Genomic DNA, 27,883 nt, shown 5'->3' with positions numbered 1-27,883 from the left:
AATGATAAATCACTTACGAGTACAAACAACAGTACCAATATGGTTGATTATTAACACAACAAATGCGGACGGCATCATCACTGGTAGGTATTCAATACATTAACATTATCCAAGTGGCCCTGGGTTGACGTCATCATTTGCCGAAATCTCGCTCACAAGCTATTTTGGTTTCCAGCAGCGTCCATAACACGATGAGTGAGCTGGCATGTTTGGAATTTTCAAGTAGTCTGGAATTAATGACCAATCATAAGATTATTTTGGAGTAAGAGCCAACAGAAAATAATTTGCTAGAAAGTATTGTTTATTTACTGTTTATTATTACGCGCTTTGCTCGAGTTTGTTAAATCTGGGACTCACGAAGTTCCCACGAGACATCATTCGAACCTCGCCTGAGTAGATACAACTAAAAGCAAACACATTAACAGTGATTGCTTACAACAAGATGCTCTTTGTCCAGCCAGAGTATATACATAATATATAATATAGGCCGAGAAAACGAAGATAAGAATGAAAAACTACGAATTTCCTGCTATAACATATGTACTCATATGTAAACTTGTATACACAGAAGACATTCAACATTTAGGTGTACATTAAAAAAATACGGCCGTGCACCAATTCGAATGAAAGCGAAACAACCGGGAGGAATATGAGAGAATCGTATGAGCATGAGTGCATTAACCCAGTAGCGGACGTTGCTCACAATTAGACTGCCTAAATGTGCGCGCAGGTTCCCGAATTGCCTGCCATTGAAAGAACGTGAGTAAACAAACTAATTTAAACGCGTTAAAAGTATCTACGCACTCCCGCGCGTGTACTAATGGAAAATTATACAAAGTCACATATTCGAAACCTACCAAAAAAACCGGCCAAGTGCGAGTCCGACTCGCGCACGAAGGGTTCCGTGCCATTACGCAAAAAACGACAAAAAAATCTCGTTCGTTGTATTGTATGGGAGTCCCACTTGTATAATTATTTTATTTTGTTTTTAGTAGGTATTTGTTGTTATAGCGGCAACAGAAATACATCATCTGTGAAAATGTCAACTGTCTAGCTATCACGGTTCTCGAGTTACAACCTGGTGACAGACAGACAGACAGATGGACGGAAGAACGGACGGACGAACAGACGGACAGCGGAGTCTTAGTAATAGGGTCCCGTTTTTACCCTTTGAGTACGGAACCCTAAAAAACATCATGGTAGGTATTTGATAGCTAGACGGAAATAAATATCGAATTAAAGTAGTGACTGTGAATGGTCTTGAATGATGTCGCGTTTCCACCCTCGAAATAACCTGAGGTCGTCGGCGACATGTGGCATGACAGGGGGACAAACACGGTACATGTTTTAATATAAGCACGCGACTATGAACGAGCGTGACAACAAAACTAACGTATTTCTGCCGCCGTGCCTCCTTGTCTAAATCCCGTCGATTTTCTTTTGAAGAAATACATGAATTCAACTCTCAAAAATTTACATTCTAAGCGAGGATTTGAGGTCAATAGCCCTTGGCCATAATGCATTTATAAGAATATAAATAAATTGCAATTTTCTAATCAGGCCGTTCACGCCATAAATGGTGTTTTTAAAGCTTATACAGTTAGTGTTGCTGTAGTAACATCTGAGCAGACGTTAACGAATGAAGGTAACTTTTTACAAAAGGAGTCAATTCAATGCTTCAACCTGCAATCACTCGTTGAATCACAAAACGAAGCTCACTGCCACAATGCAACAACAGGTACAGGTGACGCATTCACTGGCTGCACCCGTGCGCTCACTGCTGCCGGTTGTATACATAATAGATCCTCAGTCTTCTATTTTAGAAAACGAAATTTACGTTTTATGCATTGCTTTTTCAAAATAATAGTATGCATAGTAGTTTACGATTCCTATCCGTATTACCGATAATGGCGTACAGTAGAAATGACAAAAAGGCTTAAACAAAGACCTTTTTGTTGACTCCTTTTATTGAATCCATACATAGTTTTATATACTATAGGGTAATTCTCCAGTAACTGGCCACTTTTAGTAACTGGCCGCCCCAAATTTAAAAATGAATTCTATACCTACACCTATAAACACAATTCATCTTAGTATAAGGTTTCAATAACTGGCCAGCTTTCAATAAATGGCCACCTTATACTAAAATGAATTATATTTATAGGAGAATAGAATTCTTTTTTAGTATGGGGTGGCCAGTTACTAAAAGTGGCCAGTTACTGTCGAATTACCCTACTTCTTATTAGATCTAATTTGTTGAAGATATATTACTATTTATATTATTAATTACGTCTGATACACTAGTATAAGTTAAAATATGACACAGAACGAAAGATCAGGCAACGCTAGTACCATCTTGACTATGGGTAGCTTTATATATTGTTAGTAACACAGCATATTTAGCCGGCAGCGGCGTCGATTGGATTTGCTCTACGTTCCTTTCACGTTAGCAAAGAACCTTGAAGTGTAATCTCGTTAAGCAGCTGCGCAGCTCACATGAATCGTCCATCGAACATGGTCCAAGGCGAATTCTCACGGAATGCGCACAATCAAAATCTTATGGAGGAATTCCCACTCGCTCGTACAACAACATACGCTCATTGTTTACGAAAACGAATGAATCATTACACCAGCGATGCATACATTCAATTGTAAAATGCCTCAATTAAAATTAATAAAATCTAATTGGCAATGAACGCAGGTGTAATTTTAACGCACTACCTTTGAGTATATATATTTAATTATACTTTATTGGACAAAGGTATAGGTATAGGAATTATGCAGATAAATTGCAGACTTAATTCCGAAGTACCAGTCAATCAAAGGACCAAACAGAAACACTAAAACTTGGTGCAAGGAAAAACAAACAATCCAATAAAAACAAAGTACCTATAGCATTATTGGCATTTGCCTGTCCTTGTCAGAGACTAACGTTAAACCCTGAATCTACAAAATTCAAGCATTTATTGCTATTCATATTCAAGCATGAGCAAGCAACGGTAAATAGCCACGATTCTCCCGATTTTGATGTAGGGATTGTAGGGAATTGGTATAGTGCATTTATTTCAAATCTAATACGAGTATTAAATTAAAAATGGCGGGGTACGTGATGGCTTCATCATCGAAGCGAGCGATGCGCTTTATTAAATTTACAAGTCGTGAAAACATCTTTAGCCGGAACCTTTCACTCCGCCATCATGTATGACGTAATGAGCAAACTACAAATGTCGATATATTATTAAAACTAACAAAGCGTAGTAAATTAGCACCATTAACTGATTGGAAGAAAGCGTTAGTACAGGTATGTATCGTTAGTGAGGTAAGAACCGACTGAAGCGGATCACCCACTTGAGGATCGCATCAAGGAGCAGCGCGGGCGCAAGCGGCGACGCGCGACGTCTCGCTTGCTGCCGCGCAACACCACGGCATACTCCAACACTTTCGCTGTTCGTCACCGGCCACTGGCCAAACGGGAACAATGCGGCAAACCGTTCGACAGGAAACAAACATAGGAATGTCGCGAATAACTATGACGCCAAGGCACCGGAACGCCCGTAGCAGAAATACCAGCGTTGTGTTATTTTACTCATTTGATAGTTACACAGGCGGCGATTGAAAATATTGAAATTACGTAAAGTAATTTTGTTTAGTAAGCAATAGTTTTTTCACCTCGGCAGCTCGAACAAGGGTACTTTGCTTCTTAAAAACAGTGAGTAAAATGCGATTTTGCTCACTGAGTGAGACAAAAGGACATTCAAGTGACCTTTATAGTCAAATGTCATTTCAACATGCGGGGTCTAATACAAGTTCGAAATACTTGGATTCTATTATCTCTGTCCCTTTCACACTGTTAGCAAAAAGAAACAGACGAAAAAAAGTTCAAACGACATACAACGGTATATTGACTGTTTATAATAGACCCCCGAAAAACTTCAGAACGCATCGTTCCAAACCACGTACGAGCTCCGTACGAGTATGAATTCTTAATAATTATTTAATTAAAATAAAGTTTAAGATTTGATAAAAACTGAAAAAAAAGTACTATATTTTAGGTATTTTATTGTACAATTAAAATAATGAACTCAAAAAATACACAGATTATCACGCAAAATTAATTATTTTACTTTTAAGAATTTCTACTATAGTTGACAAATAGTACGTATCCGCAATTCGGACCGTATCTTACAAAGTTTTTTTTTACAAAAAAAAGTTGTCGATTGAAGTGTCAGTTGATTCACATCGTTTATTATCTGTAGAACAATGATGGAACATGATTTAATATAGAATCACCATGGTCTTGCCAATAGGCGTACAAACAGTCAAACGCGTCGTGTGTTCGTTATTTCCATATTATTTTACTGAAATGTATTATTAAGTTTTGTTTTTGTGTTCGATTGCTGTAATTAAACTTAATTGTTTGTATATCTTAAGAAAACATGAGTGCATAGGTATTAAGTGACGAAGAAGGATTACATTTTACAAGTTGTCTAATAGGTATGTTCTCACTGCTAAGGCAAAAATGTTGTGTACTACACGAGATACGCTCATGATTCTAAATTAGATTCACTCGCTACGCTCGTGAATCTATTATAGAATCTTTCGCTTGCACGGGACTCAAAATAAGCACTCGAAGAAATATCAAACTTTGATCTCTTGTTGTACAAATAACTATTTCACCACATAATTGGTAATGGCTCTCTTGATTGTTCAAAAACTGATGAGAAAGTTGCATTTTATCGACATATGGGGCAAAGTAATCTAATACAAATTTTGAGTTGAGTCCTTATGTTGGCTGGTAGAATTGACTTTTAAATGATGATTTTAAATGAAAAATGTTTAATAACGTTCATTTAGATTTGATTTGGTTTGATTCTTTATGATATTTTACAGTAAGGATTTTCCTACCGCACCAAGGTGAAAAATTTAGTGTTTCACTCGGTGACAAAATTTGTTTAACCCTCGTCCCTCGAACCTTGAATCTTTCGCCTGGGTGTCAAATTAGCACGAGCGGTTAAACCACAACTTTGACCCCCTGTAAAACATATAACTATTTTTTTTATTTTACGATTTTCGCACTTTACTTTAACGAAATGATACCTACTGTCTTTATGATCTGTAATGAATTGATTGTTCTTATGTGCTGTTTTATTTATTAGTGTGCAATATGAGTAAGTACATATTATTATTTGCGTTATGTATTCACTTTAACTAAATGTCTTAAATTAGGAGCATGATCCAAAGATAGAACAAAATAGTTAAGTGTGTCAACCGACAATAGAAATCAGGCGTGTAACGAGCGCCATCATCGTATCGCAGAAAGCCAGTTGTAGACCCCTACGCAATAACACTCTCGGATAAGATCAATGCACTCGCAGGCATTTGTTCTATCTTCACAGCCATTGCGAATTAACTGTAATATTTAAAATATGTTGATGACACTGTTATTTTCATGTTTGTGATTACAGGTATAGTCTGAGAAGCAACTTTGTCAGTAGAAAAGGCGCGAAATTCAATTTTTTATGGGACGATAACCCCCTGCGCGCCTACATTTTTTTAAATTGCTGCTTTTTCGGAAATGGCTTACGAACCACAGACTATAGATTTGAATAGGTATAGTGTATATTACACAGAGGCATTATAGAAACAAATAATATATAGAGGTAAGCCTAGGTAAGCTACAAAGTCCGATCAATATCCAAGCGCATCGCGTTGCCTAACTAAGAGGCAGAAGAGTAAAACCGGGCCCCGGCCCGGCAGGCCGTCTTAATGTAATAGGTTGCGACATCACACGTGAAGAAACCGCAATATATAATGCCATGGGAACTGTACGCGTGTAACCGGCCTAATCGCGACGTCATCGAGACCACCAAACAATTGAATACACATGGATTATAATTATTATGTTACCGTTAACCAAGTATAGTTAGTCAGCCGAAATAATTCATTATTTCAACGAGACGTGCGACATCATCGTTTATTTTATCTTATACCTATTGTATCATAACAGATTACTTATAGCTGATAAATGATGTTCAATAACAAAACGGATGCAATAAAGCAATTGATATATTTAGAATACAACTTGTATACGTCCATAATTAGAGCAACCAGGCAATGAATGCATTCAATATATTCCCGACTTATCCCTGTGTAAATATTTAAAATAACGAGCAGTGTCGGTGCGTCTTGAACTCTGCGGTTAACGACTATGTCGATGATGCGTCTGTTAGTTCAGGATAGATAAGTTCCCGATTCTACTATCTCGATTACTGTCACACGACTGTACGTTCCATTTTATCGCATTATCGTCTGGTATGAGCAGGTCCTGTATAGGCCATCTCAAGGCAGATCAAACTATCCGATCCGTGTGACACGAAGGAAATTATGGTGCAGGAAACCGTGTAACTTTAAAATTAACAGCGGAGGAGGGGTCACTAGGAAATCGTGCAGGAAAAGAAACCTACAAACCTCATTCGGTGATAAAGCATGCAAATGAAAAATGATGTAATAAGTGGAACATTACCCGGCGGCTATTCGGACACCGGACGGCCACTACACGTAACCACGTTACTCACCTGAAACAAAAACAAACATGTATATTAGCGTATTATTTTGCGAGTCTAATTGGCATTTTTTCTACGGACGAATGAAGGGTTAACACATTAAAAACATTAATCATCAATTCATCACCATGTGTAGACGTCGCGTAGGAGGTTTATAAATGTATATTTAATGTAAAGTGTGTCGCAAGTGAATGACCTCGAACTTGAGCAGTGCAGATAGCTAGCGTGTGTATGTGTAAACAGAAGCGCTCTGGTAAATGAAATTCCTATCGAGGAAAGGCGCGCTTCCGCGTGGAGCGTGGAGCACACGTGCCAGCCGGAGAAATCTGGCCGCACCGTACGGCAGTATCTCCACACCGACGCAAAGCACTCACACTCGACTACTCCGCTATGTAACTAAATTCTTTTAATCAGATAATTACCTAATTCGCACGACTGTGACGGCGCTCGCCGGCGGCAATGGACCACATTTGTTGTTTGACAGTTACTTAATATAAAATAAAACGATCATTAATTTGAGCCCCCGAACACAATAATGATGCGTGTGATGTTACCATTATCACTTAATCACTTTTAGTACCCCACCACACGCTTTGCACATATGTACAACGTTATTTAACGTGTACAAAAATATTACATTTTATTACATTACACTCGTCGAATGCAGGGGAAAAAGGTTGGCATGTAACATTTAATTTAGGATCTATCAAATCGTGCCAGTGGTTTTTTTTGTAATAGCAAAGACATACGTAACTTCGTATAAGATGAATAAAGTCTAAGGAAAAAACGTGCCTCGGAAATCAAGAAAAAGTCATTCCCGGATAGATGGCGCACACACCTTTGGCCTATGGTCGGCTAGATGGCGTGACGACACCGTTTCATATTTATCAATTTTAACACATAGATATCAGTGAATGCACATGGGTCAAAATGATATAAAAATAATAAAATAATTTATCCATATATATACATTTTTTTGATAATTTTATACGTTCTCATTTTGAGTTTTAGTCGTGTGTCGATAGATGGCAGTAAATTTACTGTGACTACAAAATTTACTATGACAGGACCCCTCTATACTATCTATTCTCTTTGGTAATAGGAAATGTTTATCCTCACAAAAACACTAGTTGTTTATGTTGATACCTACTAGGTCACGCAAAAAATGTAATTCAATTCGTGCACTAATAATGTTACACGTCAAAGCATACAAAATTATCTAAGTAAGACGTTATTGTTTCTCTATAAATACATTCGAATCATAATTGGAAAAGTTGGAATCAGACGAAAGCGTTCTCAAATGCGCATTCAATTGCTGAATTGCTGAAACTGATACGGCGAATAGTTAAAAGATATTTACTACGTGTGTCAAAGCATTAGCGTATTAGCAATGCCAAGTGTTACTAGGACAAGTACTACGCGACGTGAAATGATAGGTATCGCGCAGTGATACCATCTGACAAACAAGTCTTGAGCAACTGTGTGTGTCTGGCAATCAAGATGAGCGCTGTGCGATGCAAGCGAACCGCACAGCTTCGTCAGGCCCCTGTATTCGTGTTCGTGCCCATCGAATGTCTCAGGGGAACCAATGTAAGTGTAACCGCAGGAACCACAGCACAGTTATTTCACTAAAAACATATATATTGGTGCGCTTGTGACGAACGATCGCCAGTGCACGGCACGCAATCGCAACAACAGCCCAGTTCACGTGTCATACTTGCAGCTTCCCGTGTCAAACGACTGAAGACTTACGATAGTAACGGTCGGCAAGTAAACGGCTTTACTGTACGTTGGCCGAGTTACCACATATTTAATGTGAGCCGTTAAGGTCCGTAGTTCGATTAGGCTAGGTAGCCTTACGTATATTAAATCACATATACTCATGAGATCGTCCAATACCGTCTGACAAAATCCGTCAGTTCTTTCAAAGTAGGTTGTTCAAAAACTAGTAACTTGCTAGCCTTTTCGAGTCACGTTTAACCATTTTCATAATTATTGCAAGGCATGGATAACCAGCGAGACATAATATTACTGGTATCTTCATTTGAATTACTTTTATACACATGAACATCTTCAACCTTTTCGCCGCACTTGACTTGATATAAAGTCACTATATTTCGTGCCCCAAACGACTTGATATGTTATGCGGGTTGTTTACGTGCAATTTTTGACATGGCGTTGATGATGACACTTTATTACTTCATTGACGTGGCGGCGAAAAGGTTAAGTAAAAAAAAAAACAACGGGTTGCACTTCGGGAGTGCCGGCAGAAGTGAAAACTCAACGACATTGTAACTCAAAATATTAATAACAGCGCCATCTAGTGCAAAATGTCTGCAGCACTATGTATAATTGAGGTTAACGCCATCTAGCGTTATTTCGTAGCATTACTTGAAACTCCTAAGCACGTCACTGTGAGTACAGTTATATTAAAACCAGTTTGAGAGAAACTCACTAGATGGCATTTAAATCAAACACAATGACATTGTCCGTCACACGTGACGTCACGCCCTGCGCCGCCTAAACGAAACAGCAGGCTCAGGCATACATTTTCGCCGCGCGGTAGAAAGAGAGGGTTACGCCTTACGTCTTACGCTGTCTCGAGTTTAACATTTTTTCCCCAGTGTACAGCGCCGCTAAAGAAGTTTTCACTTCAAAAATACTTAATCGCACAACGACGAAACTTGTAACTTACACAAATAAAGCCACAGACCGATTTGAATAACTATGAAATATATTATGTGTATTATGTGTATAACAGAAGTTTGTTATTAATTTCTTTGATTACGCCTTCAGAAAGAAATGGTAATCTTAATTGCATAATGTACTCATAATATGACTATAACAAAATTTCTTTAATATCGATTAAATATTCGTATCCGCTTTCGAAAGGTTAATTTACATTTTATTGGTCGATGACATAATTAACATAAGCGAGAGTGCGCGAAATCTAGTTCCGAAAATACTAAGCAGTAGGTAGTTTCGCTTTTAATTCGTTCGAATAAATTCCGGTGACTGGTTCGATTGAGTAACAGACATTGACCTTCGATTTGTCGTTAAGAATTCGCGTGAGAAAGTGTTATTTTTCATAACATTACTTACTTCATTTTCTGTTACCTCGCAGTAATTTTATTAGTAATAATAATCACGATAAGCTTAGCTCGTAATCCTTAAGCTGGCCATACACACTAGGGTACGCCTGCGCAGTTTTACCTGTACAGTTCAACTGCGCAGTTAAAAAGGAGCGTCTGTGGCATTCGACTGTGCAGTTTTCTACGAATGCACAGTTGACCTGCGCAAATATGAAATAGTAGTTTGTGTTACAAGGGATCAAAATGATATATTTCCGTCAAGGGCGTACATTGAATCCTGAATGAAGCGATGGATTCTACAATAGAACCCCGACGTAGTGAGGGATTCTAAAGTAGAATCCTGAGCGTAATGAGGGATTCAAGTGTTAACGCCCAAGACGAAATAATTTTGATACCGTGTGACACATACTGCTTTTCACATCAGCTATGAGGAAAATAAAAAAATCTTAGTGTTGGCACTACAGTGTTGCCACTTTTTAATTTTTACTCTTTTTTTGCCAGGCTGTACATACTATGTTCATAGTTAATTATATTAATATTTTATACTGGCAATGAAATGTCGTTGAACAGAAAAGTGCCACTTTGCTCCCTCCTAGCAGGGAAGAAAAATCCATTTTCTGATTAGGTGATATGAAAATAGATATTTTTTACCTGTGGGCTCTTGAACTGTACATGTAAAACTGAGCGTGTGTGGCGTTCTCCTGCGCAGGCCTCAGTTGATCGCGGGGATTGTAGGTCGCGGGTAGATTCCAATTCCATTGCATAATAAAATATCTGGTAAGACATTCGTATGACCTTCCAGTAGCAAGGAATTGCAATGTTAAGTACTGTTAATTTCGCATGAGGAGTTAAAGCGATTCTCATAACAGTGTCCTGCTTTTTAATAGAGGGTGTCACCATTTTTAAAAGCTTGCAGTACGTTTTTCATCCATCCTTAGATAATTTCGGTAATCTTCAGGATATACCTATTAATTATTTCAATAAATTGACGTGGCTTAACTGATTTCTTTTTAGCAGCCATTCCTTACACCAAACTACGGTTATTTTGTTTTTTACTTGCTTTGTCTTTCTTACGCTTTATAATTAAAAACAAAAACGTTACTAGTACTGCGTCAACATCAAGCACAGCCGACGACGGTGCCATGTCTACACAACTGAGAGTTTGTGCAGGTTTACCGCTGCCGTGTGTGTGCTCCACCCGGCTAGGGTTTACCTGCGTAGCCTACGCAGGTAAACCCTGCGCAGGCGTACCCTAGTGTGTATGGCCAGCTTTATACTAATTTTCACACGTGATTTTATGAAGTTTTACTAAATTTAAGATACTAAGTACAAAGTAGGTCTTATGTATATTTCGGCACATGAATAGAAGTTTTGCTTCTAGTTACAGAGGTATTTTTACTCTCTTTTAATTATACTATCTATTAGTTAGATAATACCTATGTAAAGGCACGCCAAGGTCCATGAACGAACATCTGTCAACATAACATCACGATGCAACGGTGAAAACGTGGAACTTTCACATGACACTTAAAAGTCGCGTTCACATTCTTCGATTATGTAATAATGCGAAATCCTCCTCCGAATAATAACGAAGATGTCGAGGTAGAATTGTAAATGTTTGACAAATTCAACTACTTACACGTAAAAAAACAGCGGTCAATATTATATAACCTCGTACGGCCATTCAGTTTACCTATCATTAATTCGAGCCTTGTTCTATAAGTAATTAGAATGACTTAAGTGTCTTAAATTTCAATGAAACAAAAGAATTTACATTTTTCACTTTTTCTTCGTGATCGTAAGATGTATTTACAATAAAATTAATAAAGTACCGCTATTGTCTCCAAAGATTCATGGCAGTGGGTATCAAATTATTTATGTGAACGCTACGTTACCGAAAAAACAGGCCCTATCAAATCAGAAGGTACCTGGGGTTTAGACAAATAGTATTCGTTGTATTTGAATATTGAATCTCTGAGCAATTCAAACTCAATCGCAAATTGTCTAGCACAATATTCAGTTTAACTCTGTGAGTGACAGGCCGTCAGCTCCCAGTTGTATTACGTCATAAAAATGTGATTAATTGAAAATTAATTGAAATAAAATCTTAAAGAATAGGGAATATTATTCGAAACTCTGCGTAGAGGGCGCTACTACAACCATCCATCACAATCTGGGGCTGGGGGTCTACCGCGAAACAAGAAAATTGAAATTTCGCTATCTAACCTCTCTATCACTCTTCTCTTGCATATTCGAGCGATAAAGAGGCAGATAACTAAATTTCAGTTTTCATGATGCATCAATGTCATATTTTATTGTCTGTGAAAACTTGTCAAAAAACAGTTTAAGGCACAGTATGTATAAGTTACTCTATGGTTTACTAGCTAGCTTAGTGCTGCACTCTGGCGGCAGAACATTGCAGTTATACCCCCTATTAACTAAAAACTAACAGCTCAAAAATATGGCGCAACGTTCATAAGCCGTCGTCGTCGTAAGAAAGCAGTCACTACATAATATGTGCTTGAGAAAGTTTCACGTTCTTGACTTTATTACACTAAAGAGCAAGTACATACCTACAATGTAATACGAGTATGTACCCTTTATAGCAATGGTTTTTTTAGCATCAATTTATGTTGTTTTATCGCAACGTTGCGTTGCGTGTAAACGTAGGCGAGTTTCGGAACAGAATGTAGCAAGCGCACACCGGATCAGCTAATTGTACCATTGGCTTCTAATTGCCTGCGCGCCTCACCTCCATCGAGCTCATGCGCATTTTTTCTCAGGGTCTCGCCAACCAGGTAATAGGCTCGACAACTACAATAAAGCATTATTGTCTACACTGTCTACAACGTAAAGTGTATCACTACCTTCTGCTTACAGTGCCAGCCTTACACGTAGGGTTTTGTTTATGAGGATGGCCAGAATTGTTCCGCCAGCACAGAATAAGTAATAGTACGTACATATCTGCTAGATAGGCATTGAGTGCCGTTGAAAATTATCTTTCGTTATTTTGTGTAACTATTGTATTCGCTAGATATCTCTGCGAACCGAAAGGAAAATTTCGCGGCAAAGTTGGTTGGATGTGAAACTATAATTTAACTATATAGTAACAAAAATCTTCTTTGTAGTAGCAAGACATCAATTAGATACAACAGTCAATCAATATTGATGTGATTTTAACAACTTTCATTCCGGAGGTAGAGGGTTCAAATCCTACTTAGTACCGATGAGGAAGCGGTAGTGTCCGAGTGGCTATGACGTCCGACTTTCAATCCGGAGGTCGCGGGTTCAAATGCTAGGTTTCGGAACTTATGTATGGATTCTCATTTGTTATTCACCACTAGCCTTTCGGTGACGTAAAACATCTTGAGGAAACCTGCGTACATAAGCCAAGAAATTCAAAGGTGTATGTGAAGTCTCCTACCCGCATTGGGCCAGCGTGGGGACGTTCCCCAGTATTGGTAAATATTAACACAAAGCTATTAAAATAGAATGCCCTGTATTTGTAACAGAAAGAGCGAGAGTATCCACTGACATTGATTAAAATCCTGCAAGTTTTAACAAAGCCAGTCTTGGGCCAGTTAAGGTGATGGTGTAGGATGGTGGCAGAACGCGGACTGAAAATACAGTGATTAACATGCAAAAATATCGCGTAACTGGACAATGAGCCAACCGTGGAACTAGCAAACCTTTAAGATAAGCGCTACAAAACTGAATATAGATCGATAGGCTTATATCGCAGCTTTAGTCGAATAGACAGGAATTGACTATAACGTCTTTATTCACATGCGACGTTGTTCTACCAAGTGTGCGATATCTTGAGACCAGCCTTGCGTATTCTCGTCGAACCGGTTTTGTGCCTGAGACCGACTGGACCTGCCGCTACCACTCGCCAAATGAGGCGCGCGCCTGCATTGCGACTAACAACAGTTGAGGCTGGACGTACGCCAGCCTACCTAAATCTTTACTAAGTATTATTTCAACGTTACCATCTAAAATAATGCATGCATAAATTCCAAGGCAGCTAACCAGAACGCATACCACGATTGCATGATAGTGACAAGATATAGCAATCTCCCCTTTCTACCAGATATTATCTGAAGAAGACACATTATCTGCCGCACGATTTTTTAAACTATCTATATACATTTGAAACTATCATTGATTATGTTAATTATTAGTAAAGTAAGGAGGCCACCCTGCGCAGTCACTAGGCGAGTATAAATTACGAAGCGGGCAGGTGTGGCACCCATCTAGATATTTTTCAGGGTAGCGCAAAGGTCACGTCTGTGTTGGTAATCCGATACTAGTCCAATTAAGTAGGGAACACTCAGGGGCCCCGCCCGTTTACTGTAAATAGCTCTTTGTTTGGCGGAATTAACCGTCGACCTATTTACAGAACCAAAAAACACTAACAAATATAGAACAAGATCATAGGTAAATAATAACATTTAACAAGCATTGAAACTTAAGTTAAAAAACATCTTGGCGGTTCGCATATTTTTGGCGAATATGACAATTGGTTTAAAATACATTAAGAGCGCGTTTTGATGATGAGATCATCAGCTCGCCAAGTACCCATAATAGGCCGAGACCTTTTTCTGGCGGCCCACAAGCGGGCCACATTGCTGACTTCCGTACACAGAATGGCTTAACTGACAGCATTTTTCTACTAAACTATATCCATTTGTTCAAGGAAGGCGAGACGCGGGGGCTTAGCGTAGAATAGTTTGCCAGAATCGAATTTATAAACTATATGATTGAGTGTAGGTGTACCTTCACACGATTATTTTAGTAGTCTATTATATTTAATATACATACCTACTCCATACAGGTCGATATCATGATGTTTTTCTTAAATTATTTAGATCATATGCATCCAAGCTTTAATAAACAATTTTATTTTATAATATTCGTAATATTCGTCCCATTAGTAATAACCAAGCTGCTGCTACTAGGTATAGGAAAAACAGCTTCATATGCAGGGCAGGCATGAGTTTAAATAAAGTTCTTACAAATTGTGATATTGACATATATAGTCATAGCATACCAGTAATAAAAAATAAATTAATTAGATACTTCATGGGTGACAATAATTCTGGCGCAGGTCAGGGCTCGGTACATTATTAAATGTGTACTATCCGTAAAAGGTTTTCTTCTCTTTATTTATTTTTGTAAACATAGATCATATACATATAGATCATCTGTTTTTGTGCTTTGTGAACTTGTATGTGTAACTAAGTTGGGCAAAAACTTTCTATAATTTATTATATTTCTATAAGTGAGAACCTATAATTGGCTCTGTGATTCTATTGTAATTTCTGGATATATATAGCGCTGTTGGTTTTCCATGTACTAAAATAAAATAAAATAAAATAAAATAAAATAATACATAAATTGTTAGGCTGCGTTTGCCAACAAGTAACGGCGAAAGTAGCCAAATATATCCTTATTCCTTATTTATGTTGTAACAAAGGTGTATATTACGGTACTAACGATATATCGCCGCTATACTTACTCAACCTCGTATCTGCAACACTCATTTGATGCCAAAAACACCCGTATTCCGAATGAAAGAAAAGCGACATTTCCATCAAATGATTGTTGCAGATATGAGGTTGAGTAAGTATAGCGACGATATTTGGCTACTATCTATTTTTTGTTGATTGTACACACAGTACACATTCTGCTAATACCACCACAGCAGACCAGTGCCATCACCAAGACCCTTGCAATACATAACGGGTTTAAAATAATAACACACAGCGAACGAAATGGACATACCTACTGGTCGCACACGTGGTGGTTTATTCTTCTCTTAGCCAGTACGGTGCTTACAGAATCGATTCAAACGATCTGTTATGCCTTCTGTCATGTTCTATAAAGTACGATTTTAAGAGCAATTTCAGAACACAAGTTTTAATTTAGACGTAAGCAAGAGATATTTTAAGGCAGTCTTGTCGCTAATTAAGAGTGATATTTTCCAGAAAACAACTAGGTATATCACTACACTCATGGAAGTCATAGATTTTGCCACGATAGAAATCATCATAGCCAGTCGTACAAACATCACGATGTTATGAAAACAACAACTTTACTATCGACAACTGCAGCGTTAATGTTTATGATCGCATCTCAACACAATACCTACGCAGAAGCAGTGTACCTAATATGTATAATCTATTAGAATAGAGAATTGCAAAGAGCTTCCCTTTACAAAATTTCTCGAGAACAGGTTGAGAAATGCGTCCTGTAGGGGAGAACTTCCGGATATAGGTACGAAAGCATATTGTCAAAGTTAAAACGGAGACCTTCGCTAACGTTTCGGTCAATGAAGTAAATAATCAATGTTTACGTTAACAGATACGAGTATTAATACAAAAACTGAATATTTTATATAAGTAATAACAACTTTTAAGACAATTGTAATTTCCAGTGTCACTTTTCCTAGTTGCATATTAGGTACAAATCCTATGTATTGAACACAGACATCTTGACGATTGACACCACAAAAAATAACAGCCAATAAATACTTTTTGTTGGAATAACTGTACTCGAAGCAGATATATGAATTCGCCTAATCACTGGTAATAAAAGGCGGTGCCACAGCCGAGATTGAAAAAGTAATCAACGTACCTAACTGTACATACATTTTAAAAATGAAGTTAATTGTAGACAAGGGCGTGTTTTGTGATGTTTTGGGATGCCGTTTTAATAACATCTGAGGTAAAAATTAAGACGTTAGGTGAGAAACGGGCAAGGTATGTAAGAACTGGGCGTTGCTGGTACGGTAAATCAATTTACTTACTCATCCTAGTTTGTAGTAAAAAAGATATAGCGATGAAGTACAGAAAGTTTTATCACTGTTTAATTCGATATACTATATCATTATATTTAAGCGTTTCATTTCATTGTCTGTTAAAGGGCTCATTCTAAGCACCGTAAATGAAATAGTGTTTAATAAATATACCACCATATAGAAGAAAGAACTGCTGTGTGGGAATACCTTTAGCTTTATTCCTTCTCTTAAGTATCAGCCTTTATATTATAGCATATTGTACGGTCTTTTATTATGACATAGCTTGTAAAAAAAATTATGGACATGGATATTATTAATAGTACCTACTAATTCGTTTCAAGAGCGTATAGAGCGTGTCAAAACGAGGATAACTAATAAAAGAGGGAACCCTAAAATCACTAGAAGCACGAACTCCGAAACACTTCAATAAAATGAGTTGTTGAAATATGTACACCACAGGCAGGTTTTTAATTTTTATTATTAATGTTTTTTTTTTTTGTCATAAATTCTCCATTTTTTTTTTCACTGTAAAAAATATAATCTAATGATTTAGAATGTGCAACACCAGCTCTTTCATATGATACCCAAGTAACACGACTTTGAAATTTTGCTTGCTGTTCAGTTCCAAATCGATAGCGTAAGTAGTTCCAGAAATATTTAGTGATGTGACTTTTTACTTTTTTGGTACGGAACCCTGAAAAGACCGTATTTAAAATCTTTCCGATAGATTTACAACAGGGTTGCTGTAATAAATATCGATATCAACACCGCAGAGCATCTACTTTGAGAAAGCTTATCATATACAACGTCTATCAGACTGTAGCCACTGCAGCCAGTATCCAGGTCACGTTACGAAACATTAGCGAACTGGTTCAGGGACATCACACCCAATTCGATTGTGTAACACCTGCTCTTTATTCACAATTTATAAAAACATAGGTACCGAAAATATTGATAACAATCTCCGAGTGACGAGTGTTTACAAACAAAACCCATTTCGCGGATAGTAATAATACCTAATACGCAATGTCAAGCACATCTTATCTTTGACGTTATCTTATTTTAGATGTACTATCAAATACGACGTTATTAAAGTCTTAATCATAGTAATTCGCCGCACAATGATAAGACTGATTAGTCATTTTTAAGCACACTAAAAACTGTTAAAAACATTGCTAATTTAAGCGAGAACTCATGAATTATGTAGGTATTAGTACACAGAGGAGGTGGTAAGTTACAAATGTTCTCATTTCACAACAAGTCAACTGATAGGTACTCTAGTCTGAGTGGAATGCGGGCCGCCAACCAGCAGCGGCTTGTAGCGGCCTGGCTCGCCGGCGTTGACCACTCTCGCATACATTACAAAACGGATACTGCAATATCAATACCGGCCGGTTATGTGCGTAGAAAGATCAACGACCTTTCTATAACCTACTCAATCCCTATAAGTATTATGAATGACCTCCACGTAAAGTTATTCTCCTTTTACATCGAAACGCGATCGGTTTCATTTTTCATTGAGCAAACGTAATAACTTAATGGAGGTGTAAAATTACTCGGATTTAGAAACAATAATGGTCTTTTATTTCATTGAAACTATATTCGCGCACGAGCAGGCGCGTCCAAGGCCTTTTAAGGTGAAACTTTCCAGCCATTTCCACGCATAAGCGTAATTCGAAACAGCATTACCACTGAGGTTTGGACATGTAAGAGCGAGAGAGTGCTCTCTCGAATATCAAGCCATTAATTCGTACAATTTATGTATACGCACAGGGAGTTTATATAAGAGTTGGGTATTATAACAACTACAGTTTCACGACTCGAATTTTAGTCGTGAATTCTTCGAGTTCTATTTCGAGGTTTTTAATGTTGATTTAAGACTTGAGTCCCTTAATATGTATGTCATTGATTTCCAAGATTATAGTAAACAAACAGTAGAGAAAAATGAGACTGTAATAGATTTTGTGTAGGCACTTATCTAAAGCTCCATGACATCTATGGAAAAGCAACACGCCCTGAATTGTGTGTTACCTGACTTAATTTGCAGTTAAAAAATTAAGTACCTAATTCTCAAGAAAGAACACGCTCGAGTCTCTACAGAAGACTGATCTATATGAAGTTAAAAAACTCGAGCAGCATCTTAATAATTGAGATGGTGGGGATTCCAAACCCCAACAGTAATTTGTATTGTAGGATTATTTGACAAATGGTGTCTGTCGAGATTCTCAATCCTCACGATCTTAAAAAAACAGCGTTGTGTATACAAAACGCATCGCTTAAGGTTCCGGTCATGCACGTATCTGCTTGCTGCATCTCTGGCAGCAGAGGGCCTACCGCGAACCACGTTCGACGTGTTGTCTCTCTGTCGCACTTGTAAATTCGTACGTAAATGTGACAGAGAGGCAACACGTGAAACGTGGTTCGCGGTAGGCACTCAGTATGAGAGTACCTATATCTCTACACAATCGACGTGGAGGATCCTACGGTCGTAACTTTTTCGTTCCGCTCCTTCGCCAAGGACGTCCCGTCTATTTTGCAACACATATATGCGTACCATGTATGGTTAACATTATTGTTTACTGCTTTGTCATATTAAACGTATATTTTTAGTTGACTGGAACGAGTCTCAATGATGTTGACAAGTGAATGCATTCAAACAAATAGGTCAAAAGGTAGGTTGTTAGTTAGTTAAGTAGATAAGATACACAAAAGCTAGCGTGGATTTTATATCTCTAGGAGCACAAGAGCCCTCTGATTTTTGGCGCGACGCGTAAATGTTAAGTTTATGCTTCCGATTCAGGCCACAAGATGGCAAACGCTCCAACGAGCACGGTCCCTATACAAATTAAGCAACAAAAAACCAGAATATGTCATTGCTACAAATATTAATATACCTACTAATCTTTTTTGCTCCTCCTACTGTAATTTACAGATAATAGCTAAATATTCCTTACAATACCTAATTGAAAACAGTCGGTACGTGTATTAGCACACAATATACAACAGATATTATTCAAACCACGAACCATTGTTAACTCTGTTCTGAACCGTCATGAATCAGAGTTGATATAATTAATTCATTAAACATACGTAGTCTATAATAGCATACGTGTACCCAGCCACTACATTTAAATTCGAATAGGAAAAACTTCTTTCTAATAGAGGGAGATAAATCTGAACCAAAAGACTGATACTGACGTTTTCGACGACCAGACTTGTATGGTCTGTATAAATCAAAACTAGTGCCAAAAATTACAAACAAGATTTCTTCCTGCGAATAAAACCTCGTCCTTGGAAGCCTTATTAAACAAAAATGTAATTTTTGCTTAGCCATTGTAGGGTAAAAAGACAAATAAGCAGCTTAAAACGCGAAGTGTTGAGCTAATGGCATTTCTTTGACGTCAAAACACAAGTACCTAACTCATACCGAGACTAGAAAATTACTGTGAACTTTGGAAGGATAAAACATTAATTGTGAATAGTTAACCTGGTATGCGAGACCTCGTTTTGTTGATGATACATAACGTAGTCATGTTGAACCAACTAATTAACCTGTAAGATGATGATACTAATGACTAGACATAGACAAACATACGGTGTCGGGAATTACCTAATTACGAAAGTGTTTTTATAAAACATATCAACAGTCGAACTCATAATATACCTAAGTAGTGTTATGATGCTGATGATAATGTTACATATGTGCAGACATAGGATTCTATGGGGCAGAATTTATTGACAGCTAAGGAGTTCCTATATCGACAAACTCAATTATCGATGTTTCTCTCATATACTAGTGATCGCTCCAAGTTTTGTTTCTAAAAATAAATTTTTATTCAAAGTATTAACATGAAACAAAATAATAACTAAATCCCGTTTTCTTTATTTTGAAGGGATTTTTTAAACTTCACTTATCGTAATTTTTTTTAATCTAGCAGTCATATTAAAATAGGCTTTGTGTAAACTTTATCATCAACCCCGAAATAATACTACAAATAATATACATTTACAAACGAAACTGGGGCGGTCACTAGTATTAGGGAAAAGTATCGATAATTGAGTTTATCGATATAGGAACTCCTTAGCTGTCAATAAATACTGCCCCATAGAATCCTATGTCTGCATATGTGTATTCAAAAACTAAAGTAAGGACGCTAAGCACGAAGAATATCGTTGACCCACCTCTTCCTATTTCTCTCGCACGCGCATTATTAATTTGCGATCCCGCTGGCACAGTGGAATTGACTACTGGCATCATCAGTGGGATAGCAATAAACAGATAGAGCTAGAAACTAGGGCTAGGGCAGGTCAATCTACGTAATCCTTCAAGCTTAGTGTCATTACTTTACCTATGTATGTACCTACCGATTAACTGCTTCATATTTGTAAACACCATATTATTTATAATACAGTGACACATTTAATAGAGGAAGATTATAAGGATAATTTGAAATTTAGATATTATGGTACAGTCAAACGTTCGGGTGGTAAAGCCGGCCTGGTATATCAGGACTTAGGTTTCAATTCTGAATGTTGGCAGCTAGTTGTTACTCTTTACAAGGGTTGGTCAGAGCAGCTAACAACTTTCGGACCAGTCCTCGTATTGCATATTGATACCTTTGGGTTCATACATTATATGGTATATAATTAATTTTCGCCAAAATGTCCTTTACACCAATTGAACCCAAAGGTATCGATATGCTAACAAAATAGATAACCCAACTACAGTATTTTCGTAAAAAAATTACTTCTTTTTCAAACCTAAGTAAAATTACTCAATTGATTATATTATGCGGAGGTAGAAAATAGAATTTTTTGCTAAAAAGCAATTCTTCCCAGGCAGTACAAGGAAGTTAATCCAAAAAAGTAAGTTTCCTAATTATACTGATTACATGTTAAAATTGTTTTTACATTTAACATTTGCCTATTTTTGGCCAGGAAGTTGCCTCGGGATATGATGATCCCACAGCCTACCACTCAAACTAACATCAACAAAACATTCTGACATTTGAAGAATAGCTGATTTGACAGACCAGCTACTTTATGGAATTTTGGTATGTTAGTTTCTTTATTATCAATACAGAATTGTATTAATCTTTGCATTAAAATATTTTCTGATCATGCCAGAGACTGGAATCCTGCCGTGCTAACAACATATGCAGTAATCGCAATGAAAAGTCATGCAATTGTTTATCTCGTTCTCTTTGAATAAGTTCTGTATTTAAACGATGATGTTCATGCAAGTACTGCACATACAATAAGCAGGGCAGAATCCTACTAGCATTTATTTTATAAAATATCATTTTTGAATTGTGATAGGGACTTCTCATTTATTGACTTGCTATATACGTATATTGATACAGTGAACACTCAAATACGGCTTTCCATCAGAGAAGGGACCTCATGCATATTACTGTATGAAATGTTTCAATACTTTCAATTATGATATACTTAGCTAATTTTGCCCATACAAGCATCTGCAGATTTTCACATAGCTAATACTGAATTACATAGTTACTATATAGGTATTGAAACATATATGACATCCATATCACAGCTAAATACAGGCAACAAAACACCATTGTAACATGAGGTGCTATACATTAACATTGCAAACACATGCACACAGCAACTGTCCCTCTTCCACAAGTTATTTTAGAAAGTGAGGAAGAGAGATCTTTAGTGCTTGCAATTAAGCACCACACTCTAATGTTTAATATATATTTATATAAGGTGGTTTGTTATGCACAATAGTTTGTGAGCAGCTACCTTAGTTATCAAGTCTTGCTATATCTGGCCTACTGAGAAATTTTGTTGTCTGCCTCTCTATGACTCTTGCATGTCTTGCATACTCTAGAAATAAGTGACTTTCCATTAGAGAAGGGTCCTCATGGTTCAAGTGCAATAAGGACCATTCTATCAGAATTTCTGTTGGAATTTCAGCTAAAATGGTCCTTATTACTCTTGATGCATAAGGACCCTTCTGTAATGGAAAGCCACATAGAGAGACAGATAACAAAAATTTGATTTTCGTGGTAGGCCCTCTGTTCATTATTAGACCCAAAAATGATGTTATATGCACCTGTCTTGCAGACTTAATTTGTGTTTTTTGTTAACAGAGATTAATGTTACACTACAAAGACCATAATAATTAGCTAAATAACTTAAGCAATTAAGTGCATTGTGACAATCCATTAACACGAACCTAATTCTATGGTCATTTAGTTCCATGACATGAGCTTGTATGCACAATAATATATTTGTGTTTAACTAGATAAAGAAACCACATAAATTATAAGATTTAGGAGCACAAGTAAATTAATTTACGAAGACGATTGACGTAAAAGTACCACCTACAACTTCCCACGAAAATACCATGTTAGGGCAAATGTACTGAGTGTCCTTATTACTTTCTACTATGCAGCCGCATTCTGGATTCTCACGTTAACGTCTTGATTATTCACTTAACAGAGCTTGCATCTTTTAAATAAATAATTTGTTGAATTTATAAGCTATAACACAAACGGAAAGTCATATTTTTAGACAGCAGTAAACATTAGTAAATTCAAATGCAGTAGTCAACTGAACTTGCGAACATTTAACTTACCCAAAGCTCCGTGCCCCAATTCATTTTCACAGCAGTGATGTCAACTCACTCAAACAAATAACACATTGAAACTACACTCACAGTTTCCAGTATTTCATGTAAGTTCACGGTATTAATTAAATTTTATCACTACCACCATTTCAACACATTCCAAAGAAAAACATGGCTGACGAATGTGACACAGAAACTGGCTGCACCACTGACTACCGTGAAGTGAAAAGCAAATCAAACAAAAACGAAAGAGTACCAACTTGTCTATGGATTGTGTTGCCAGTTAAATAATATTACCGTTACTATAGGGTAATAAATAAGATAATTTTATTCATTTTTATAAGTTTATTTGTTTCATATAAAAACAATAAAACAGCATAAAGACTAGTAATGTTCAGAGCTAACAAGCTCATTAGAAACAAATATTTTTATGTGTCGTGGGCCACTTTCACCGCGTGATTGCAGCAATGATCCATCTGAACCACGACGAACTAATACACTACGTCGTATTTCCTAAAAAAGAAATATACAATTATTAACGTGTCGTTTCATCAACTATTATTATGGAAGAGTTATATATATATATAAAAAATACTTTTACTGGTTCTATAATCATTTGATGGCTGGAACGTCTTGACGTCGGAGGGCCAGTAATTGACGAAGTTCGGGACGATGGTAAAGGACTCTGCAATAAATAAGTTATTAATTACATGTTTCTAAAAACAAATGATACTTTGAGAGAGGGAGTTTTGATAATTTATAAATTTGACTTTAATCTCAGCCGTTAACATTCAATTTGAGACTTTATTTACCTTAATCATGGGAACAAAGCTAAAATCTGCTGGTAGTGGTTGCGTTTGCATACAGTAAATACCATCCTCTGATGTAACTGATACTATAGAAGGACGAGCTGAGAGTTGCTGTGCTAACAATATTGGATCCGCATCTGTAATTTAATTATTTATAATAAAATTTATTTTATTCTTACAATTCTGATATAAATGAAATATATGAAAAAAAGTAATTTGACCAAATACCTATATTCATTCCTTTAGCTACTCTACGAGCTTGCAAAACTCTCCCAGCACTTCTTCTAAATCGTATTCCCTTTTCTGCTTCTCTTCTTAGCCTTTGTGCTGCAGCAGCCGATTCACCTATAGCCATTGCCATTGACGACATTCCAGATCTTTTGAGGTTGACATCTATCAAGTAACTTAGGCAAATGGCATTCGACAAACTATTATCACTTGGCTGAAATTATAAAACACAAATTAAGTTACAAAATTACAATGATGGGCGAAATATATGAATTTGTAAATGAGTCTTACAGAGCCAATATCGTTCACACTTATATCCAAAGCGCGTAAAGGTGTTTTAGCTAATCCAATAGCTCTAGCTAAAAGTTCACCGCAAGTCGGAGGACTATCAGCACTTGTTGTTGACCATACGCCTGCTGGTGCTTTGGTTAGGGGCATTGCGGTAATACCACATCCCGATATATTCAAGCTTGAAAAAAAATCACATTGAGATCATTTTAAGTGCCTATTTCTATTCTAAAATGAAGATATTTTCAATTTTTAGGTATAGACATAGTGGAAAATAAATTACCATGTCAAATTACACCCTCTGGCTATTGTTACTGCGATGTGAGCTATGCCCTCCGATCCAAGCCTGTTGTTTAATCTCAAATCCAAATTGCGAATGTTACAGTTAACATGGTTCAGTGCATGTGCTATACTTTCTATCCCTGGAGGACCTAAAGCAAAACAAGTTTTAAACATTAACAAACTTGTCACACCGTAGATACTTACGCTGAATTTCAGTAGAAATATTTCAAGCTAAGATGCTTTCACCAGCTCTAAGACTCATTCAGTGAAATGGAACGTAACGTAGTTAACCCGGAATACTAAGCAATGACATATAAAGCCCCCTCCAGACTATGTGCGTGAATCGCGGCGCGACGTCGCGGAGCGAACATATCGCGAAGTTGACGTATGACTCCACACTCGCACACTTCACGGCGATTTCGCAGTTTGGTTTGCGGCAAGATGGCGGAAAAGCATCAGCTGATCGAGTTTAACTGTTAGTTATCTATGGCATCATACGTGATTTAGCTGTTTTTTCATTTTGTTTTCTTGTGAACCCGTAAAATATAGCTGCTTAATATAATATTATCATAATATAATTAATATTATCTTGCCACAGAAGAGCCAAAATAGTGTGTAATGTGGAGTCTTGCAAGTTCGCGCTTCGCGTCTCCTTTGACGCGGGCCGAAATACCGACAAAAAACGGAGAACAAGGCGCGAAGGCGTGAACAATCTGCGAAATCGACGCCACACTCGCGTTCGCGGCTTGGCCCGCGATTCACGCGCATAGTCTGGAGGGGGCTTAACACATAACACAAATAATTGTTTTAACAATTAATCTTGGGGTCGTATAACATACATACTTACTCGTATAAGAGTAACATTTGCTTGGTAAGCTTAGCAGTAAGTATACGTGATACGTGACATATTTGACAATACACGAATATTAAACTTAATTCACAAGTTCAGTACGTATTACGTATTACTTACCAAATATATTATCTGCTAAAATTATGCTGCGTAAATTTTCATGGCGTAATATAAACTTAGCTATTGAAGTAGCCCCTTCGTCTGCTATTTTGCAATGACTAAAGTCCAAAGTTTCCAAACTTTGACTATCAGAAAGTCCTCGTAAGACATATTTAACCCTTTGACAATTCATATCACTTCTAGTAATCCTGCAACATTAGTATGCATGTAAGTAGATAGTAGGGGTAGGGGTAGTTGCACACGATGAAGCGTGGTTTAGCCTTCTTCAGACTAGGCGAGAACTGAGACACCAGCGCACCGCTCTCCCACCTTCGTCACCGGGCACGGCATTCTCCTGCCAGCTCTGCGGTCGCGGCTACCGCTCTCGCATTGGACTTAATAGTCATTTGCGTGTCGCACTCTTAATATGGACGCTGTTTAAACCATCATCTTATTGATGTTACAGGCCAATGATGATGATGAGATATTTATCATTCATAAGTACATATAATTATCAGTTAATAATAAGGAATTGCCGGAATTGGTTTCATCTATGCAAAATACCTAATAAAACTAATAAAAACAATAACTTACGCTTTACCTCACAATTTTAAGTTGGGAACACTTCTCTAAGCCTCGAGCTAAATTCTTTGCATCATTGTTTGTAAATTGGAATTGATCTTTGCGATATTCTGTGTCTATATATCGAAGTTGATATGTAATATGCAACTCGACCAAATTTGATAAACTGCCTAAAGCAGCGTGTAGAGATATGTGATCTAAAAGTTGATAAGTAAACAAATGTAAAATTAATGCTAATTACTGCTTTATTTAATTAATAAATAAATTAACGACGACAAACCTGCACAGTTTAAGGCAGATGGCGCTGCTATCGTTTTGTAAAAACAATAAGCCATACACTACAGACTTTTATTTAGTTTCAAGTCAGTTGGAAGCATTATAATTAACTATTTTATTCTATGAATAGTAAACTAATGGTACGCGAGTGCTACAGCGCCTACAGCTCTCAAATTCCAGCAAGTTGGAAAATTTTTAAAATTTGAATCGACAAACAATCTATAATACTCGTATCTATATTTCGTTTTTTTTTGCATTAGAAATAAGGTAAACAATCTTGATGTGTCTTATAATTGAAAAACACATTTTAAAAATAAGTTACGGCAAATATGTAACAATTATGAATCTAATACGATCATTTATATTCTTCTGCTTTCATAAGGTATAGTTACTGATTTTTAAAAAGCGTTTTTCAATTAAAATACATGTCAAGATCGCTTACCTTCTTTCAAGTTCTTTCTAATGCTAAAAAAAAACGAACTATAGGAGAACGTCTGGACATTTTTTCCTGATTTGTTTTTCCTAAGCTGAAACAGACCTTTGCTCCGTTATGTCAAAAAATTACCTCTGGTAAGAATTTCGTTCTTTTTCGGGGGCTTGGTATCAGACTGCCGTTGGCTAGTAATTAGATCGGCCATTTCAGGTGAAACCGTTCTTTGTATTGGAATATCCGTCGGAACCAAACTTCGAATGCTTAACGACTGGATATACGGTCCACATAGCTTTACTAGAAGAGTAACCTGTAATAATGAAATCTGTATAGTGTAATGTAAGAAGTAAAATTAGTAATAACGGAAACAATTGTACCTACCTTTTCGGGATCGTATTGACGAGGGTTCATATTTTCTAAAATTTCTGCATAATGTTTTTCCATAAAAACATTTATCCATCTTTTTTCATTTGTTATTAGAGGTGAATCAGTCCATCGAGATTTATAACATCTTTTCCAAAATATATCGTTTTTAATGTTATCCACAAGGATTTGCAGAGGTACCTGCGTATCCAATATTTGTAAGAATAAGTCCTTATCTTTCGCAGTAAAATGCTCTAACTTCGGATATCCTGAAAATTAGGCACAAAGTTGCAATATTATAATATTGCACAAAGACTGTTGTAAAAAAATCTTAGTTACGTACCCATCCAGTTTTCACTTAATTTTTCAATACAGATTACAGCAAGTGTCTTCGGGTGTTTAGCGTCCCAGTCGAAACATTCCGATATTAATTTTCTATCTGGTTCAATATTTTTTGGTGGTTTGTAAGCCAAATAAGTATTAAAATTAATACTTTCTTGCAACTTCATATTGAATAAATAAGAATTAATCCCAACAGATAAGATGTTGGTTATCGTTGTAATGATCTAACAACAACGCGAGTGAAGCTACACGTATTGTATCTTTGGTTTGGTTACTAAGGGT

General features: G+C 36.9%; 2 protein-coding genes across 5 annotated transcripts in view; both read right to left on the bottom strand.

Annotated features, from left to right (window-relative positions):
• LOC134804204 (formin-binding protein 1-like) overlaps positions 1–23,284 on the bottom strand; it is a 74,728-nt gene extending 51,444 nt beyond the window's left edge. For all 4 annotated transcript variants that reach the window (XM_063777160.1, XM_063777161.1, XM_063777162.1 and 1 more), the window contains exon 1: positions 23,062–23,284. In XM_063777160.1, the coding sequence (XP_063633230.1) occupies positions 23,062–23,085 (24 nt within the window). In that variant the 5' untranslated portion in view covers positions 23,086–23,284. The remainder of the gene's footprint in view (positions 1–23,061) is intronic.
• Positions 23,285–23,436: 152 nt separating this feature from the next.
• Positions 23,437–27,768, bottom strand: LOC134805041 (dynein regulatory complex subunit 5-like). The gene is made up of 11 exons (XM_063778328.1): positions 27,603–27,768; positions 27,278–27,528; positions 27,032–27,206; positions 26,210–26,387; positions 25,630–25,817; positions 24,661–24,808; positions 24,381–24,558; positions 24,090–24,303; positions 23,865–23,998; positions 23,648–23,737; positions 23,437–23,565 (listed from the first exon to the last, which is right to left on the bottom strand). Exons 1-11 carry the CDS (start codon positions 27,766–27,768, stop codon positions 23,437–23,439), a joined length of 1,851 nt encoding a protein of 616 aa, XP_063634398.1.
• Between the last annotated feature and the right edge of the window lie 115 nt (positions 27,769–27,883).

The sequence above is a fragment of the Cydia splendana genome, chromosome Z, assembly GCF_910591565.1.
Source record: "Cydia splendana chromosome Z, ilCydSple1.2, whole genome shotgun sequence".
Lineage (NCBI taxonomy): Eukaryota > Metazoa > Arthropoda > Insecta > Lepidoptera > Tortricidae > Cydia > Cydia splendana.
This window is presented reverse-complemented; position numbering and strand designations above follow the sequence as displayed.

What these genes read in the sequence shown, in the direction of transcription:
- LOC134805041 (XM_063778328.1), bottom strand. Translation starts at nt 27,768, where the DNA reads ATGAAGTTGCAAGAAAGTATTAATTTTAATACTTATTTGGCTTACAAA. An exon ending in GAACGAAATTCTTACCAGAG is followed by an intron (nt 26,388 to 27,031) that starts GTAATTTTTTGA and finishes ATCAACTTTTAG; the next exon opens with ATCACATATCTCTACACGCT. An exon ending in AGCTAAAGGAATGAATATAG is followed by an intron (nt 23,999 to 24,089) that starts GTATTTGGTCAA and finishes ATTAAATTACAG; the next exon opens with ATGCGGATCCAATATTGTTA.